The following is a 19,661-nucleotide window of genomic DNA, read 5'->3' as shown; positions in this document are numbered from 1 at the left end:
ACACACACACACACACACACACACACACACACACACACACACATTACTGCTCCGTGTTGTGGCTTTCTGTTGTCGTGGAGTGAATCTACGGCAGAAATGAAGCTTTGCATTAAATTAGCTTGTATTAGGGAACAGACATCAGAGCTGAGTCGTTCATGTGGTTAAATCTCCTCCAGTGTAAAGGTGTGTGTCCATGTGTAGTGTGATTATAGATTATAGATCAGCTCTAGCTTCTATATTAATACTATGAAAGTATCAAAGCCTCAGTCCACAGAGAAATGCACACAGCCTGTATTCAGAAACTGAGCCTTAAAACCAGCCGTCAGGACTTCTGGAACTTTGTGATGTCACAACGATGCAGTCACCAAGCCCCGCTCATATACAGGTTTAACGTACCAGTGAAATGTAATGTGATTTTCCAGTTGTGATCTCTGCTGTGTAGAACCGTCTACACCGATCCGATCTGTACAGACACATCCAAGCTAACGTGCTAACATGCTAACGCCTCCTCACCACTCCTCTTCTGTCAAGCTGTGACCTTTAACTTGCAAAGGTCTGGGGCTTATGGGAAATGGTGTTCATCAGAGGCAGCTTAAAAACCAGAAACGTTAACAAAACCTGAGACGGTCAACCTGAAAACAAAATGGCTGCTGCTCTGACTGTTGCCATGGAGACTTACAGACTACAGTTCTTATGTAAACACACAAAACATCTGTCTGTATGATCTGAATGAGACTCTATGACTCACCGTTACACGTGCAGCGGGAGGTGCGGTGGAAGCGCGGCGAGACGAAGCTGACCCGTGGCGTGCTGTATGTGGCCAAGTTGTGTGAGTCCAGGATGATGCTCTGCTCACACTGCGCCCCGCGACACTCCAGCCCCGAACAGTTCTTATCCAAGATGGCTGACACCCTGAGAACCTCCTCCAGCTGCCGCCGCGACGCGCTCAGCTTCTGGGTGAGGTAGGCTGCCTTGTAGTAGCCGCCTCCAGCTGTTTCCACGGCAACAAGCATGTCCAGCTGTTGCGTCCCGCCCACCGGCTGCAGACTTAGCAGGTGCAGAGCATCCTGCTGCTGCGACGCCGCGGCTTGCTGCAGAACCTTTAACACGCTCTTCAGGTGCAGCGCCACAAAGTCCTGAGGCGCCACGCTCTCGAAGCGCACCGTCACCGCCTCGCGCAGCATCTCCGGCGTCGCCTGCTCCACATGCACACTCACTGGCACAGGCACGGCAAAGCGGCCATCGCTGACGCTGGCGTTGAGGGAATACCTGCCGGCGTCCAGCCCTCCCAGGGCGATGATCTTCCCATCACGAGGGCTGATCTTAAAGAGACTGCGCTGGGCTGGGGGGGCGTGGCCAAAGGTCAGCGCGTCATATGGGTCAGCGTCGGTGGCGTGCAGCTGGCCAATCACACCGCCAGGAAACTCGTCCTCCATTGTGATGATGTGAACCTCCAGTGGTAACGCCACAGGCCGGTGAAGGCTCTCCTCAATCACCCTGACTGTCAGCATGGAGGTGGAGGAGAGGCGGGGCTTCCCCGAGTCCATCACCTAGAAGGGGAGGGGGAGGAGGGGGGAGGGGAGGAGAGGGTAAATTATCTGGAAGTTAACTAAAGGCCGATCACAGCCAAGCATCTGGTTTCCTCAGGTCCAGGAAACTTTATTTAAAACTTACTTAAAAGAACAATTACAGCAGAGCAACAGTGAATTGTTTCTGCTGATAAATTCAACTTTATCTTTGTTAGTATGATGTTTGTGTTCTAGTATCAGTTTGTAGCTTTCATAACTTTACTTTTTATTTCCACCATTCAAAGACACTTCTAATGAACCTGTCTCATGAGACACGGCTTGTTTTGTCTCATTTTATATTTTTATTGAGAACGTCTGGAGATGCATGAAATTTTGTTGAATAGCCGTGAAATGACAAATAAAGTTATTCTCTTCTCTTCTATTTATTGTATTGTAGAAACATGAGAAGGATTTTTATACTAAAAACAGTAATTCAGGAAGATTCCCACTGGACACTTAAAGCTCCAGCTGCTGAAACCTCTGTTATCTCTGAACTGTGTAATAAATATTTCCAGTACAACAGACTGTGGGTGTGTCCTCTCACTGTGCAGCTGCTTTAACCTGAACAACAGATCTATGTCAGAGGGTTTATAGACATTATACACAGTGAACGAGCTCTGGCTGTTTCTGGTACTGACTGTCATTGTGAACAGTTTATTACACTTGTTGTTCTTTATGTGTTAAAGCTGATGGTGAACAGCTGTTTGACCTCACCTGTATCTGGATGACGTATTCAGTAGCCAGGTCCCTCCTGAACACCTGATTGGCCACCAGAGTCCCGTCCTTCTCCAGCACGAACTCTCCGCCTTCGTTTCCTGACAGGATGCGAAAGTCGAAGGGCGGGCCGTTGTGGGAGGAGTCCTGATCGATGACTGACAGCTGCAGGATGCTGGTGCCGATTGGTTTGTTTTCCTGGGGGGAGGAGACACCATGAGAGAGACCTGCCTGTGTTCACGGCACTTCATGATGTTTCAGGTGATGATGATATATTTAAAGGAAAGTTTATTTACACATTTGATACACAAAGTCAAGTCACAGTGATTTACATACTGCTTTACAGGAGCTATTTGTTTAGCTACTACATAGCTAACGTTAGCATTAGCAGCTGTTTACTAACCAGAGCTTCAGCCATCATTACAACACAAGAGGTAATAATATGTCTGAGCAACTATGTCTTCAGCTACAGTGACTCGGTACTGGAAAGTGAGGCTAGTGGCTAGCGGGTTAGCATGCTAATTTTATTTTAAGTCAACACTGGTGTTTGTGTCCACCTCTGGAGACAGCTGCTGGAATGAAGCTTGATGCTGAACTCACAATGTTTGAGTAAATAGCTCCTAACGCTAATGCTAATGTTAGCTATGTAGCAATAGCAAAACTCATAAATATCTCCTTTAATGACATTAAAAAGCAAAATAAAAGAATATATTAAAATGTATTATTTTTCAGTAGTCTCCATGTCATGTGACCCAGGGACTCCAACCCAATGCCATATATAACTACACTGTCTTATTTGTCCATAGTTGTAATATCCAGTGTGTCCAACTGCAGCTGAGATTCTCCTAATCAAACTACGAGGACTCTGATCACCCCCCCCCCCCCCCCCGTGTTGTCAGAGAACTTCCTGTCAGTCATCAGGTTTACCTGTATGACGGTGGTGAGGTTGGCGGGGGAGAAGGTGGGCGGGTTGTCGTTGATGTCAGAGATGTCTATGTTCACCATGACGGTGGACGACATGGGGGGGGTCCCACTGTCCAGAGCTCTGAGGGCCAGAGAGAAGCTGGGAACCTGGAGGACAGACACAGTGACGACACATGAACCATGAAGACACAGGGGCTGTGACATCACAGGGGCTGTGACATCACAGGGGCTGTGACGTCACAGGGTCTGTGATGTCACAGGAAGTGTCTGAAGGCATGAAAGGAAGTGCAGTTTATTAGTGGACCCCCGTGCTTTTCTGTAAAAAGAGTGTGTGTGAGACACCTCCAGTGGAAGGTGTCAGGTTTATGTGATGTTGCTGGTATGATGTCACTATGACATCATCAGGTCTTTTCTCTGCGAGCTGCATCATGTGTGAAAAACAGACGAGACGCCGAATCTCTAGATTATGTGACGTAGCCGTGAGACAAACGTTAACACTCCTTACCCACGCACGCACGCACGCACACGCACGCACGCACACGCACACACACACACACACACAGAAGCTGCTGCAGGGTACTTTTCTGTTTCTCCATGTTGCTTTATAATAAAGAGCTAATGAAGCAGCAGCAACACAGACAAATAAACAGCTATGACCTGCTTAGGGTGGGGGGGGGCTGTATGGAAATGAGGAGGAAACACACACACCTGAGTATTAATGCATAGACACATGGACAGACACATCAGCATCTCTCTCACACACACACACACACACACACACACACACACACACACACACACAGGAAGCTGCTGCTCTCTGTGTGATAACCCCAAACAGACTTTCATCAGCCTGAAGCTTTGATCCCCCACACACCCCTGCTCTCTCTTTCTGAGCGTGCTCAGAAGGCTCATCGACCGCACTCATGAATACTTTATGATAGGAATATGAACGTTTGTGAAGTCTTCAAGCACTGCAGAGAAGATGAGGAAGAAGAGGGAGAGGATGAGGAAGAAGGGTGAGAAAACAGCTTGGGGGTGGGGGGTGGGGGGGTGTCTGTTCGCAGGTCTTCACTCTGAGCAAACACTGTTCATCCCTTTGTGGAAACGTCATGACAACGACACCAACAGACACATGACACAGGAGCGAAGGAGGGAAACATCTACTGAGTAACACAGAGAGGCTGGACTTTAATACTGCCAGTTATAACAGAGAGAGAGTTAGCATTAGCACAACCGCTAACACTGTGTCAGCCACTGCCAGTAACAAGCTAACGAACAACATAAACAAATAAGAGATGCTAACTACGCTAACAGTCCTGAAAAGATACTAAGACACTATTCAGACTCCTCCTCTGAGTCTGGGTCTGACTGAGTCTCTCTGATGTTTCCTCCTCTCACCATCTTCATGCTCTCTGCTCTTTCACCTGTCCACCTGGAGCCAGCGGGTGGTGGGCGGGGCTCCAGGCCTGATCTGGATTTCTCAACCAGGAAGTGAGAGGAGATGAAAACCATGTGAAACTACATATGATTTTTACAGTTTAAAACATAGGAGGGACTTTAACATACTTTACATGTCAAATTATATCTAATATTGACCTTATATCTGTTCTGCTGCTCATTGATCAAAACTGACTGTGACTGAGCTGCTGATGCTTTTGAAACTCCTTATTTCTAAGCTGTGTGTGTGTGTGTGTGTGTGTGTGTGTGTGTGTGTGTGTGTGTGTGTCCCCTCACCGTCTCACGGTCCAGTTGCTTGTTGACCTTGATGACTCCACTGAGCGGGTCAATGAAGAACTGGTTGTCTCGGTCTCCACTGACGATGGAGTAGAGGATGGCTCCGTTCAGCTGACTGTCCACGTCCTCTGCTACCAGCTGCACACACACACACACACACACACACACACACACACACACACACACACACACACACATAGTGAGTGAATCTTTAAATTTTTTATTCTGACCATTTGTTCTTCTTCTGTTCTTCATAAATTAAACAAACTGGAGGAAACAGTTTTCATCCACAGATCATTAGTTGTTAATTTATTAATAATTGACCTAATATGAACCTTTTACCAAACTGTACCGACCCAAACACAAACAGTGTGTGTGTTCAGGCCCCAGAATACTCCCGGACCTGATGGATTAACACAATAACCATTAACAGTAATCAGCCTGAACACACCCTCGTTACATGGAGAGCAGGTTGTAGATCTGCTGACTGGTGATGACTAAGAATCAGGTGAACAAACTGATTTCCAGAATATAATGAAAGACATTATTTATTTAAACAGCAGGTCACTGACTGTTGTTATAATATCATCTTTCTTAAAGTAAAAACATATTATATTTTTATCTCAAGAAAAATGATATTACACCTGTTTTAAACTGAAACTTTATTCTAGAGTCTAGAAGAAAATATTAACAAACTGAATAATCACATTCTATTTGAACTGAATACTGTTTGCCGTAGCCCGGTCCTGAATCTGGACTTACCTGGACTACAGACTCTCCAATGGTGGCGTCCTCTGACACCACGGCGCTGTAGAGGTCTCGGCTGAACATGGGCGCGTTGTCGTTGACGTCTGTCAGGTTTATGTTGACTGTAGTGATGGCGCTCAGTGGCGGCGTGCCACCGTCACGAGCCTCCACCGTCAGGAAGTAGTCCCTGCAGGTCTCGTAGTCCAGAACCTGGGCAACTAGAATGGCACCTGAGGAAGGTGTGGGGCAGGGGGGGCGGGTGGAGAGGATCATGTCACCATGTACATTATTGTGATGAAGATGATGAAGATGAGCTGGTTGGTGCAGAGGTGTGGTTCTCACCGGTCAGCGGGTGGATGTGGAACTTCCCGTGCTCGTTTCCTGACCGGATGCTGTAGGTGATCTCGGCGTTGGTGCCGATGTCCTTGCTGGCGGCGTAAACCCTCAGAACCTCAGTGCCCACCCCCACGTCCTCCGGCACGGTCGCCAGCTGATCGCGGCGCTCGAACACGGGCGGGTTGTCGTTGATGTCCAGCACGGTGATGGTGACGTTGACCAGCGAGGAGAGAGGCAGCGGTGAGCCCTGGTCAGAGGCTCGCACCGTTATCTGATACGCCGGCTGGACCTCGCGGTCCAGGACGCGCTCCAGCGCCACGATGCCCGAGGACTTATCGATGGAGAAGGAACCTCCCGCAGAGTCGACAAGGGAGTAGACCACCGCCCGACCCGGACCTGCTGCAGAACCAGAGGAGAGTCAGCGACACGAGTGACGTCCAAAGACACACAATGAGCCGCGTGGAGAGCGGCGTCTGAAGCTCCGCTGCCAGCAGCTGTGAGCAGGCGCAGCAATACTAGTGATATTACTGGTAATACTGGTAATACTTGTAGTAATACTAGTGATACTAGTGATACTACTGGTAATACTTGTAGTAACACTAGTAATACTACTGGTAATACTTGTAGTAATACTAGTGATACTAGTGATACTACTGGTAATACTTGTAGTAACACTAGTAATACTACTGGTAATACTTGTAGTAATACTAGTGATACTAGTGATACTACTGGTAATACTTGTAGTAACACTAGTAATACTACTAGTAATACTTGTAGTAATACTAGTAATACTAGTAATCCTAGTAATACTTGTAGTAACACTAGTAGTACTAGCAGCAGTGTCACCTTCATCGGGGTCGATGGCCTGGATGCGGGTCAGCAGGGCCTTGGTGGCCGTGTCCTCGTAGACGCTGGCGGTGTACTGGGACAGGGTGAAGATGGGGGGGTTGTCATTCACGTCGGTCACAGTGAGTCGAACCTCAGCGTGGCACCACCTCCCGCCGCCATCAGTTGCCTGGGCAACTAGACGGTAGCCGGGCGTCACCTCATGGTCCAGAATCACAGACGACTTCACCTCACCTGGACAGGAAAGAGACATGAGAGATGGAGTGAGAGAGGAGGTCTGTGCGATCAGCTGGAGGTCATGTGACTCCACAGTGGACGGATCAGTACCAGTATCCGGGTCCATGCTGAAGTCCTGGGATCCAGAACCGTGTAAGGAAAACTGGATCCACGCGCTGACGCCCACATCTGCATCTGTAGCGCCAACCCTCAGCAGCACACTGTTGACTGGGAGGTCCTCTGGGATGGAGGCAGTGTACACCGCCTGCACACACACACACACACACACACACACACACACACACCCTTTGTTAACGTCACTGTTGTTGCAGCTTCCCTTTAATAAGAACAACACCTGGTTTCCCTCCTCACCTGGTCACAGGTGGGGCTGTTGTCATTGGTGTCTATCACTGTGATTTCCACCGTTGCCTGGGAAACGAAGAGTCCGTCACTGGCGGTGACGTTGATGATGTAGAGGTTGCGTTCCTCTCGGTCCAGCAGCCCCTTCACATACATCTTCCATTCCCCCTGAACCAAGCCCAGAGCAAACACCCCCCGGTAATTCCCCCCTGGACACACACACACACACACACACACACACACACACACACACACACACACACACACACACACACACACATTAATGAGCAGCAGAGCAACTGGTTGATCAAAGTTAATTATTAATAATAATATTAGTGGGCTCTTTATTTGACATGGCGGGTCAGTGAACGCAGCAGCAGTGGAAACATGTTGGACCATAATACAGAGGATGGATGAGAGAGCTGGGAGGCTGCTGACCCATTTAACTGGACTGTACAGTCCTCCACTCATCCATCTCCAGACAGGCTGACGGGCGGAGGAAGAAACTGCCTCCAGTGTTTACACAGCCTGACAATACATCACTGTCATGTGAATACAAATACATCACAATTACTCCACAACACTGACTGACAGTCCACTGAAAATCAAGCAACAATCTGCATGATGATTAAGAACAAGTCACGACAGAAATCATCATTTTAATAAATAAAACAGTAACTCTGTATAATACGTCCAGTTCAGATAGAACCTGCATTATTCAGTTATTTAAAGGGAAGGAAGAGATTCTCTGAAAGACTCAAAATAAGGTCAAATCAGAAACAGTTTCAATACAGAAGAACCAGACCCAGACCCAGAACCAGACCCAGACCCTCAGGTTCAGTTCAGTTCAGTTGAGACATCTGTCCCACAAAGGATTCTCTGGGTTTTTCACCATTAGCTTGAGCACATACAGATGAAAAACTGAGTGTTTAATTTTAGATGACAGCAGCTGATCCCTGAGGGGGGGTGCAGCAGGAGAAAGGAGCTGAATTCACAGAAGACCCAGAAACTGAAAAACACTGTGATATAACTGTGATCATACAAATAACACATAATCTAAAAACTAATAATTATTTATTAAGTTTAAATCTGTGTGAAAATCAAGAGTTTTAATGTGAGAGCTGCAGCAGCTGAAATTTATCTCATGACAAAATATAAATAAGAATAAATTCCTTTAATGTGAATTCTGTATTTTCTCTGTAGTCATAGTTAGTTAGTTAGTTAGTTAGTTAGTTAGTTAGTCAGTCAGTTAGTGAGGAGGGGTTTTATATGTTCTCAGCTAAACTCAGCAGGTTTGATCTGTTGGTGATAATCAAACTCCAGAGTCACAGTTAGCTCAGGAGCTAACTGGCTAACCAACAGTCAGCTGTAGCCCCCCAGGTGAAGAGGAGTCAGACCTCCACCTCAGACCTGACCCTGAAGGAGGCTTCACTGCCCTCAACAGCTCCACCTTCCTTTTACCTGAGCTGCAACACCTCTGAGGTCAGGAGGAAGAACACCTGGCACCTGAGACGCTCAGGGATCAGCTGATGCACCACACATGAATACTCCTTTATTTTTCACTCTTGCTGTGTAGGCCGGTCGTTTGAAAGCCAATAAAAACAATTTAATAATAATAGTGACGATAATGACTTGATCCTCGATGTCTGCTGCAGGTAAAAGAGACAGAACCTGTTCATGTGTTTATTAAAGTCAATAGTTTGTGTTCAGTTTTTATGGAGGGAAGTCAGAGTCACTGATGAAGTGAAATATGATATTTACTCTGACAGGATTTCTGCTGATCACAGGGGTTGTGTGTGTGTAGAGACATGCTCCCTGTGAATCACTGCTTCATGTTTCAGCCTACAGGTGGCAGTGTGGGACAAACAGAGTCCAGGCTGCTGAACAGACAGACTGTTTCATGACTCTCACTCCATCCATCACACAGGAGGAGTCAGTCTGTTTATACTGTTTATACACACACACCAGTGCAGTGTTTGTTCAGGGAGCATCTCTGTCTCTGTTAGCAGCTTAGCAACTTAGCCATCAGCTAGAGTGACAGACAGACGGCTCTGGTCCGGACTCAGTCCAGCTGTAATTAATGATGGATATGACAGAATAACATAAAGACTTTTCCATCAATAATCCGATCAAATGAAAATGTATCTTTTCAAGAAGAGGCGGAAAACCTGAATCCAGAACAGAGAAGTAAGAAATCCTCAGTGTTACCTGGTAACAGGTGAACACTGAGGAGAATCTGACAGGAAACAGGAAACAGGAAGCTTGGAGCGGAGCAGCACTGAGTCTAGATCCAGAACCAATAGACTCAAAAACACACTGTCCCTGCTGCCAATGGTCTGCATCAGTGTCAGTTATATCTTTGATCTTTGTGACACTAAACAAACACACACACTTTAATAAAGTGTGTGTGATGTTCTGTCAGTCATATGTGATCCAAGCCCGAGGCAGTCACCTGTCGGCCCACCTGACTTCACCTGACTTCACCTGTCGGCCCACCTGACTTCACCTGACTTCACCTGTCGGCCCACCTGACTTCACCTGACTTCACCTGTCGGCCCACCTGACTTCACCTGACTTCACCTGTCGGCCCACCTGACTTCACCTGACTTCACCTGTCGGCCCACCTGGTCTGTCTGAGTGAAGCAGAGCAGCATCAGAGCTGTGAACACAGAGACCTCTGACTCTCTGTTTCGTGTTGTAAAACTCTTCACCTCCGTCTTTAACTCTGAATGCTGTTATGAATACCGACATCTTATTGATTTTATGCTTTATGTGTAATCATTTATTTGATTTCATTTTTAAATTTCAATTATTTTATTGTTATTCCATCTCATTTTACATTTATGTTTTATGTTCATTTTATGTCTCTTCATGTGAAGCTCTTGGTGCATGTTATTTCTTGTATGAAAGTTGCTGTAAAAATAAAGTTGATTATCATTATGATTATTATTTGATACAGTTAGTATTTATCTAACCAGCTGTGGTGTGGCACAGTGTGTTATAATGTTATATTAACACTTCATTATTCATTATTTATATTCTCTGGTAAACAGCTGATGGATCACGTCACAAACAACAAATCATTAACTCTTCAAATGCAGAGATTTAATCATCAAAGAAACTGAGTCCCTAATATTCCAGTAATAATCAGTAATAATCAGTAATAAACCAGCGTCTCTCCCCAGGATAAAGCTGTGTCTGTAGTTTCCCTGTCGAACTGACAAAGGTCTCGTCTCTGTTCCAGACAGCTCGTTTGTTTTTAGTGTTTTCCAAATGTTTCATTCTTTCTCTCCTGCTCTGCCCCCCCAGCTGCCAACTGTAAGGTCACATCACTCACATGTCTGCCAGTTCCTCCAACTGTCAGCCTTATTGTCATTACTGCACCATTAGGGGAAGGATTTCCTTCCCATTAAAAGTCCTTCATTAGTTCTGTCTCCGTCTCCTGTGGAGTCCAACTTCATTATTACCTTCTGGCTCATCAATGAGCCGACAGCAGATCAGCGAAGTCGGTTCTTTGATCACTGTAAAGTGATGACTGCAGCTTCAGCGTTCACCGGCTTCTCCTTCTTTTGTTTCCTGATGTTCAGACAGATGTTTTGGAGCCTTCAGTCTTTGTTTTAAAGGGGGTTAGCGCTAGCAAACATCTCCCCAAGAGAGGCTAACGCTACGGCTAACAGTAGGTTTTCTAGCTGCTATGTAATGTTAGCTACATTCATAGGAAGTCACGTTAATTAGCTGCTGGTCATTACTACCTGCGTGTCCAGTGTAAGATCCTCTGTTAGTGATTAGAGCAGAGCCAGTGACGAGCTACCTGACTTAGCTGCAGTGATGTTACTACCTCACTTAGTTTAGGTTTATCATGTGATATTATATATGATCATTTCCTGATCAAATCTCACACTAAACTGGTGCAACTCATAAACTTTATATTATTTATATGTTCTCTAAAGAACGAAAAGCAATTTTCTGTGTTGACTGAAGTTGTTCATCGTCACTTGTTCTTACAGTTATATATAGCTATATATACAGTTATATGTGCCTCCACAGCCTGAAACTCCTGGTAAATGAACATAAACATGAATATAACCCTGAGTACGTTACTCAACAGCACCGCTGCTGGCGAACATCCCAGAGGGAAACACTGGACCACCTTGTGAATCTTAAGATCTCTTCAAGAAGTTGAAATTCAAGGTGTTGGCAGGAGCTTTCATCTGAAGAGCTGCAGTGGTTTAATTGTCTGACTCTGTTTACTTCTTCTTCGGCCTCTGGAGAACTGGAACTGGGTGAATGTCACGGGCTGTTGAACGCTACTCTGCCATGAAATGTTATCACATTTAACTGCCTGTTTCTCAGTTGGACTTGGAAAGCTGGGATGCGAGCGCACGTTTCTTTGGAAGCAACCGTAGAGAATGAGTGAATTATATACTGGATCACGCCTTTAATTTAGTGTACAACTTTCCCTCTCATGTTTATTCATGGCTGCAGCGACGGCGAGGAGCAGCAGAATACTAACGAGTCTGACGACTGTATCTGGAGTAAACTACTGAGCCAACACACACACACACACACACACACTGGTTTACAGCCTTGTTAATGACTGTGCACAGATGGAGCACAATACACAACACAACAACAAAAGTCAGCGTCAGAGCAGGAAACTGTGTGTCCTCTATGTAAAGCAGAGACGACTGGTGTGTGTTCAGTGTCTCGGAGTACAGCAGAGTTTACATCCTGTCCAGACCTGAAATAACCATCCACCCTTTTATTAACTGTAACTGGGATCTCTCCACAACCTCAGACAAGCTGCTCCCCCCGAACCACAGTTTACAATCCCTGACTTCAACTAAAGCGTCACTGCCATGTACAGACGCCGTGGAGAACAAGAAGGTTAAAAACACTGCAGCTCTATTTCAACAGTCTACTGCTCATGGTGCAAACAGGGGCGGAGCCACACATTGTAAATATTCAGGGTTTAGCCCAAACGTAAGGGGCTGAAACTGAAACCATCACATGTCCAGTCCTGACCAGTAAGTCCAGTGAATTTACCAGGTGGTAAGAAAGAAGCTTCTCTGCAGAGCCTCATTTATGTGGAACACACATCCAACGCTGTGAGACACACACAAAGGATGATCTGACCTTCCACACTTCATTTTAAAGCTCAGCTCAGCTGGACAGGAAAATGACAACGCTGTCAGTCTGAAACTAGCAAAGACACTTGCGTTGCGCTTTACACCAGATCTAAGATCCTGGGATTGGACGTTAAAAACAAAAAAACTTTTTTATTGGATATAATCCAGAATCGTCCAATCTCAAGATCTGTGGTGACACAGCTGCAGAGCATTGACAGATCTACAGAGAGACTCACCGGTGATGTGGTAGCTGACTTGTCGGTTCACGGTGGAGCTGTCATCGTCTCTGGTGTTCAGCACGGCCACCACCTCGCCCGGCGGGTCGCTCTCCTGAACTGAACCGAAGTAGTGCGGCTCCAGGAACCTGGGCGGGTTGTCGTTGATGTCCGACACCGCCACAGTCACGGTGGTGGTGCTGGAAAGAGACAGGGTTTCCCCGAGGTCTGAGGCCACCACTGTGAATGTGTAGGAGGGATTGGTCTCGTGGTCCAGGTCCTTGCGTGTGGATATCCAGCCTGTGTTGCTGTCGATGCTAAAGGTGCCAGTCAGTGTGTCTGAATCCCCCTCCGACTGGATCAATGCCCCCAGACTGTATGTTACCTGCCCATTGGCCCCGGAGTCCGGGTCTAGAGCCTGGACTTGAATTATTGTGGTTCCGATGGACATTCCCTCCATAACTGTGGCCTCGTAGGAGTTGGCCTCAAAGGCTGGTTTGTTGTCATTCAGATCCAACACTTTGACCTCGACATCAACAGAAGTCACAGAGTCCAGTTTAGCCTGTTGAACAGTGGTGGTGACTTTGAAGTGGTAAGATTTGATCACCTCATGGTCTAAAGGTTTATCAAGCTTGATCACACCCGTGTCCTTATCCACCACAAACACCCGGTCCTGGTTGTTTTCTCCGGTCTCTCCGTTAACCAGGGCAAAGGCAGCTGAGAGTGAGGTATATCCAGGAGGGGTGTTGAGGCGCACCGTGCCTATGGCTGAACCGATGGGCGTGTCTTCTGGCATGCTGAATAAATACTGGTGTTGGCTGAAGGAGGGAATGAAGGCCTCTGGAGAAAGAACATGGATGTAGACAGACACCAGAGAGTGTCGCACTGGATTTCCTCCGTCCACAGCCTTCACAAAGAAAGATAACACAGAGTTCCTCAAGTGGCTGAAGCTTCCTTTAGTCACCATCCAACCGTTGTCCGGGTCTATCTCCAAAATGTCCACCACTGGGACATGTGCCTCGCTGTAAAGTGAGTACGTCACTTTGGCGTTGGCGCCATCATCAGGATCATAAGCCTGAATCTGTGTCACCAAAAAGCCTTTAGCCACATCAGACTTGACTGAGGCTCTGTACTCAGTGGCGTGGAAGCGAGGTACGTTATCATTATCATCCAACAGAGTCACTTGTACTGTGCAGTAAGAGCCACGTCCGCCCGAGTCCTGGGCTGCCACCGTCAGAACGATGTCCATATTGGCTGGGTCCTCGCGGTCGAGCTTTTCCACAGTGGTGATCTGACCACTCGAATCAATGCTGAACTGGTCCTTCCCCACATCATTAACAAAGGAGTACGTGATGTGACCGTACAGTCCAGGGTCTGCGTCTGTTGCCTTCACCTGGAATTAGAAAAACGAGACATGAGTGTTTTGTGATCACAGTACTTTATAATCGGTGTGGATAGCAGCAGCACTTACCTGTATGACTTTGGTGCCCACAGCCACGTTCTCTCTTAACTCCGCCTCGTAGGTACTCTGCCCGAACACTGGGCTGTACAGGTTGGCCCCCAGCACCTTCACATGAACCTGTGCCGTGCTGGTGAACACCCCATCAGACACTGACACATTGAGGCTGTAGGCCGGCTCCATCCTTTGCTTCCGGTGGCTGGACAGCGTGATGATTCCTGTCTTCTTGTCGATGACAAAGTTCATCCGTTCATTTCCTGACAGAACGCTGTATTCCAACTTGTCAAAGTCCGAGCTGTCAGCGTCTGAGGCCTGGACACAGGTTACAAAGTGACCTCGTGGTGCCAACTCGTTCACATACGCCTCGTACAGCAGCTGGTTGAACACTGGAGGATTGTCGTTCATGTCATTCACCATAACTACGACTGACACTTCACTGCTCAGGGGTGGGAAGCCATTATCAGTGGCCCTGACGATGAAGTCATACTTCTGGACGAGTTCATGGTCCAGCATTCGTGCCGTCAGGATTAATCCGCTGCTGCTATCAATGTGGAAGTAGTCTGTACTGTTATGTGCATCAGAGAAGATCTGGTAGCGGACAACATTGTTCTTCTCTGAGTCTTTGTCAGTGGCGATAACTTGAAGAGCTGGAGTTCCAATCATGGCTGTTTCAGACAGAACTACCCTGTAGGACATTTTCTGGAAGATCGGCGGGTTATCGTTGACATCCTGGACGACCACGTCAACGTCAACCTCGGCACGCGCTCCAGTCAGATAGTCTGTGGCTCTGATGGTCAGGTGGTAAGATGATGCTGCTTCATAGTCCAACGAGTGGATGACACTGATGACTCCAGTGTCAAAACCGATGTCAAACTGAAGAGACGGGTCTCCATCGACGATGGTGTAGATGATGTTCTGGCCTTCAGGACTCGTGGCATTGATGCCGAGGATGGGCGTGTGCACAGCCACGTCCTCATTCACAGACACAGAGTAAAATGATTTGTCGAAGACAGGCATGGCTTTGTTGACCACAGTGATGGGGAACTCAATGGTAGACGACAGAGGTGGATAACCACCGTCTCTGGCGTATATCACCATCTGGTACTCAACATTGGACAGGTCGGACTCAAAAGCCCTCTTCAGGCTGAGTCCACCCGTCTGCCGGTTGATCTCAAAGTGACCATGGTCATCCTTGAGATAGTACGACACCTCTCCATTAATCCCTTTGTCACCGTCGACCGCCATGACCCTGAAAATCGGTGATCCCGGCTCAGCTTCAACCTGAACAGCTGCGTAATAAGGAAGCCCAACAAACACAGGGGCATTATCATTTATGTCCTCGACTTGGACTCTAACCATGACTCTGGCCACGTGCAGACGGTCGTGCTCCCGCCTTGCCTCGACAACCAGCTCGTAGAACTCTTGCTCCTCACGGTCAAAGGGTATTCCTGTGGTCTGGATCACGCCAGACGTAGGACGCATCCTGAAGCGGGTACCAGCGTTCAACAAGGTGTACTTCAACGGTTCATTGAGACGGTTTCCCACAGCGTTGACCACAGCCACTTTGGTAACATTTGATATGTTCTCTTGAATAGATGAAGAGTAGATGCTGTGGGTGAAGCTGAGACCAGAGTCCAGAGCTTCTCGGACCAGAATGGTCACCAGAGCCATGCTGGAGAACTTCCCGTCGGAAACTTTGACACTGAAGCGGAAACGTTCTTTGGAGAAGTTGTTGTTTTTGACAATGATGACTCCACTGGAGGGTTTGATGGCAAAGTGCTCCAGCACTCCATCAGTCAGAGAGTAGGTGAGCTCTGTGGGAACATCTTTGTCAGGGTCGATGGCTGAAACCTGCAGAGCTTCCACTCCCACATAGGTGGGCAGCAGCAGGACAGTTTCATAGGCATTCTGGGTGAAACGAGGTGGTGAGTCATTTGTGTCAATCACTTGTATAGTGACCTCAGTTGGATTGTCTGCCGTCAGCTGTGGCATCCCGTTGTCCCTCACATGAACATGGAAGTGGAACGTGGCAAATGTCTCGTGGTCCAGATTAGCTATGGTTCTGATGGAACCGGTTCCTGAATCCACTGTGAAGAACATCTTTGCAGTGTCCTCAACAATCTGGTAGACCAGCAGTGCGTTCTGGTTGCGGTCGGCATCGGTGGCCTTGATCACTAGAGGTGAGTCGTCGGAGTTCAAGACCACACTGTTGACTGGTGCTGCCTCACTGATGCTACCACGATAGTGCAGCAGCTGGAACACTGGAGGGTTGTCGTTCTCATCCACCACCTGGATCAACAGAGTGGCGTTGGAGGCCATGCCAGCCATGTTGGTAGCCTGGACGATCAGGGTGTAAGACGCTGTAGCCTCAAAGTCCAGAGGCTTCTGGGTAGTAATGACTCCACTGTACTGATTGATCTGGAAGACGTGGTCGGTGTTGCCCTGCTTGATGTTGTAGGTCAGGGTTGACTGACTGACCGCACTGACTGTGGTGACGGACGTCCCAACCACCGCATTCTCTGTGATCTCAGCTTGGTACTCCGGCTGAGGGAACTTCGGGCCAGCGTTGTCAGAGAGGGTGACGGCAATACGCACTATAGTTGTGGTGGACAGGGGGGGGGAGCCGTTATCAGTGACTCTGACTGTGAGAACATAATGGCCAATGCTGGACAAGTCCAGGTCCCGTGCAACAGTGATGATCCCCAACACTGGCTCAATGTGGAAAGCATTCCCAGTGTTCCCTGTTGGAAAATTAAAAACAAAGAAATTGTTCATCCTTTAGATTTTCCTTAAAGTCCAACTTAAGATTTCCTTAAAATAAAAACTGTTGCACAAAACCCCCTTAAGACTTCTCCTTAAGGTTTCACTTAAGTATTTAAACTTTTCTCCTTATCTTAGCTTTATACTTCAAGAATCACTTAAAGTCAGTTAAGACCTTCGCAGTTAAACCTAGAGGTTCCTCTGACTTTATCTGAACCTCAACATGTCTGACTTGATGTTGATCACTGAAGACCCAACAAGAGTTTGACCCTGATGGAGCCTTCACCAGAGGAACTGATTTATTGATTTATCTCTATAGATCTGATCAGCATCAGTTTGTGATCTGATCACAGATCAGCTGTCTCTTCAGCTCCTCTGCAATTCATGGTGCTCTGTGGTTTGATGCTTCGGGATCTTTACAGTCAGTTACTGGTGAAGTATTTCATGTTGATCGATCAGCTGTGTGAGTGTCAAACGCTCTAACTGCCTGCTGAACACTGTGCTGAAGTTTCCATGACAACAGGAGGAGAAAGAGCGTCAAATTTCTCAATGTCATTTTTTTAAGACATGTTTTTTCTTCTGGCCAACTTTGTGAGACGATACAGGTGAGATGTTCACAGTTATCACAAGTGCTAATGCCAGCAAACAAACGGTCACCATGGAAACTGTAGAAAACTAGAATTTTACTGCTGTAAAATCTCTCACTGCTGCAAATGTCTTAATGTTTTATCTTAACAGAGGAAACCTTTCAAGACATTCTGTGCAGCACCCTGAAATTCAACCTTAAATGTCGACTTCAGTAGAAAACTTAAGGTGTTTTGTGCGACTGGTCCCTGGTATTTAATTCTCAGAAGTCTAACCTGCTTCAATGGAGTAGTGCAGCTCTGCGTTCTCTCCTTTGTCTTTGTCCAGGGCGGTGACCTGGACCACAGCTGAGCCCACTGCCGCTGACTCATACACCTGGCCCTCATACAGAGCATTGGTGAAGATGGGCACATGGTCATTTATATCTTCCACCTCTATCAGCACACGAGCCAGGTTCTTCCTGTACGGGAACTCTTGGTCCTTCACCTGTGGAGAAAAACAACAACGACAATGAGAAAGCTGTGAACTGCGACTGGAACATCTGAAATCTGCCGAGTGAAATCATTTTACAAACTTTAACAGACACAAAAATAAACATTCACGTTTCCCAGGTTTCACATTTATAATAGCAGTTTCCTGGTGGATACAGAAATCAGTGGGAACCTGTCGTCTTTCCTGTCATGAGGTGTAGACACTGCTTCGCTGCACGGTGTAATTACCTTAACTGCTAAATGATGAGTTCAGGCTGAATGAGAGCACAGACTTGGAGACTGCCTCTGGCTCTCCTGCCGCTCCATATACGACACACAGGAGCTCGACACTGGGAAATGATTTCCTCCCGATAAACATCTGTTGTTGAAGGTCAGTCACCAATAAGAGTTTAACAGCACAGATATCTGACCTGTGTCCTGTCTTATTGAAGAGCCTTGATTTTATAACAGCGCTTTAATCAAAACCATTTCTCCACACTTCACCGGCTGAAGGAGAGACTTTCAATCAACATTAATGGACTGCTTGATTTTTTCTTTTAGAAAATCAATATCTTGTGGAATAAAGCACCTGGCGGCAGAGAGAAGGTGATGTGGCAGGTTGTGAACAACATGATGAACTGAGACAAATCACCGTTCTGATGTTTGATCACATTGATCATTGACCCACAGAAGACGAAGCATCAAGGTCCTCTAACACCTCCATGAGCTCAGGCCTGCAGCTGGTACAGCAGGACGAACGACCTCAACTAAGACTTTAATTCTATTAGCACAACAATGCAGACCAGACTGGACCCTACACAGAGTCACAGCTGTTAGCACACGATGCTAAATATACGTGACTGGCAGAGACATGACTTATGTATCAGACATGCAGCAGCTGGTGGCGGACTGAAGCGGCGGTCTTACGATGACGGTGAGGATGTGCTGGGCGCAGGCCTCGTGGTCCAGCCTGTGAGAAGTGTAGATGGTGCCCAGGGTCGGGTGGATGCGGAACAGACGCATGCTGTTGGGGTCTATGGAGCTCTGCAGGGAGTAGGTGAGCCGGTGGTGCTCGTCACGGTCCGACGCCAGAACCTGGACCACCTCGGTGTCAGGGGGCGTGTCCTCAGATATAGTGACGTCATAGGTAGGCTGGGAGAAGATGGGAGCGTTGTCATTGTTGTCCATCACAGTGATGTGAACCTGGAACAGGTGGAGCACCCACAGAGACAAAGAGGAGATGAGCCGAGTCCTGTCATCCAGGACAGTCTGACATTTTTACACTTTTCACAAGTTTATTGAAAATAAAAGTTGAAAACATGACCATCATTACATTACCAACACAATATACTGATGACACACATCAGCTGAATGTAATTTGTTCAGAGTGAGCTGCCCCACCATCGCCCTCTTAGCAGCGCCTGACTCCGCCCCTAACTCCTAGCTAATCCAAAAACGGTTAAAGAGGAGGGGCTTGTGTGGAGCTGACACTGTGGTGCATACGCTCACCCACCTGTCACTCAAAGAGGCCACGCCCTCAATCCTCCATAACTTTAGTCCTTAATAAAGTGTAAACAGGTGAGTTATATAAACAGGTG

The 19,661-nt window shown here is 47.2% G+C and overlaps 1 protein-coding gene across 1 annotated transcript in view; it reads right to left on the bottom strand.

Annotated features, from left to right (window-relative positions):
- fat3a (FAT atypical cadherin 3a) overlaps nucleotides 1–19,661 on the bottom strand; it is a 129,503-nt gene that overhangs the window by 18,449 nt on the left and 91,393 nt on the right. The window contains exons 8-20 of the mRNA XM_087176679.1: nucleotides 18,991–19,266; nucleotides 17,869–18,079; nucleotides 14,261–16,989; nucleotides 12,811–14,182; nucleotides 7,458–7,654; nucleotides 7,197–7,350; nucleotides 6,870–7,103; nucleotides 6,030–6,422; nucleotides 5,703–5,917; nucleotides 4,941–5,078; nucleotides 3,210–3,353; nucleotides 2,283–2,480; nucleotides 749–1,550 (exon numbers count right to left, since the gene is read on the bottom strand). Of these exons, the coding sequence (XP_087032805.1) occupies nucleotides 749–1,550; nucleotides 2,283–2,480; nucleotides 3,210–3,353; nucleotides 4,941–5,078; nucleotides 5,703–5,917; nucleotides 6,030–6,422; nucleotides 6,870–7,103; nucleotides 7,197–7,350; nucleotides 7,458–7,654; nucleotides 12,811–14,182; nucleotides 14,261–16,989; nucleotides 17,869–18,079; nucleotides 18,991–19,266 (7,063 nt within the window). The remainder of the gene's footprint in view (nucleotides 1–748; nucleotides 1,551–2,282; nucleotides 2,481–3,209; nucleotides 3,354–4,940; nucleotides 5,079–5,702; nucleotides 5,918–6,029; nucleotides 6,423–6,869; nucleotides 7,104–7,196; nucleotides 7,351–7,457; nucleotides 7,655–12,810; nucleotides 14,183–14,260; nucleotides 16,990–17,868; nucleotides 18,080–18,990; nucleotides 19,267–19,661) is intronic.

The sequence above is a fragment of the Seriola lalandi genome, unplaced genomic scaffold (genome assembly GCF_002814215.2).
Source record: "Seriola lalandi dorsalis isolate HSWRI2012SDOR001 ecotype SW California unplaced genomic scaffold, Sedor1 jcf7180002054564, whole genome shotgun sequence".
Taxonomy (NCBI): domain Eukaryota; kingdom Metazoa; phylum Chordata; class Actinopteri; order Carangiformes; family Carangidae; genus Seriola; species Seriola lalandi.
Note: the sequence above shows the minus strand (reverse complement) of the source record. Positions and strands in the feature narration are given on the sequence as shown.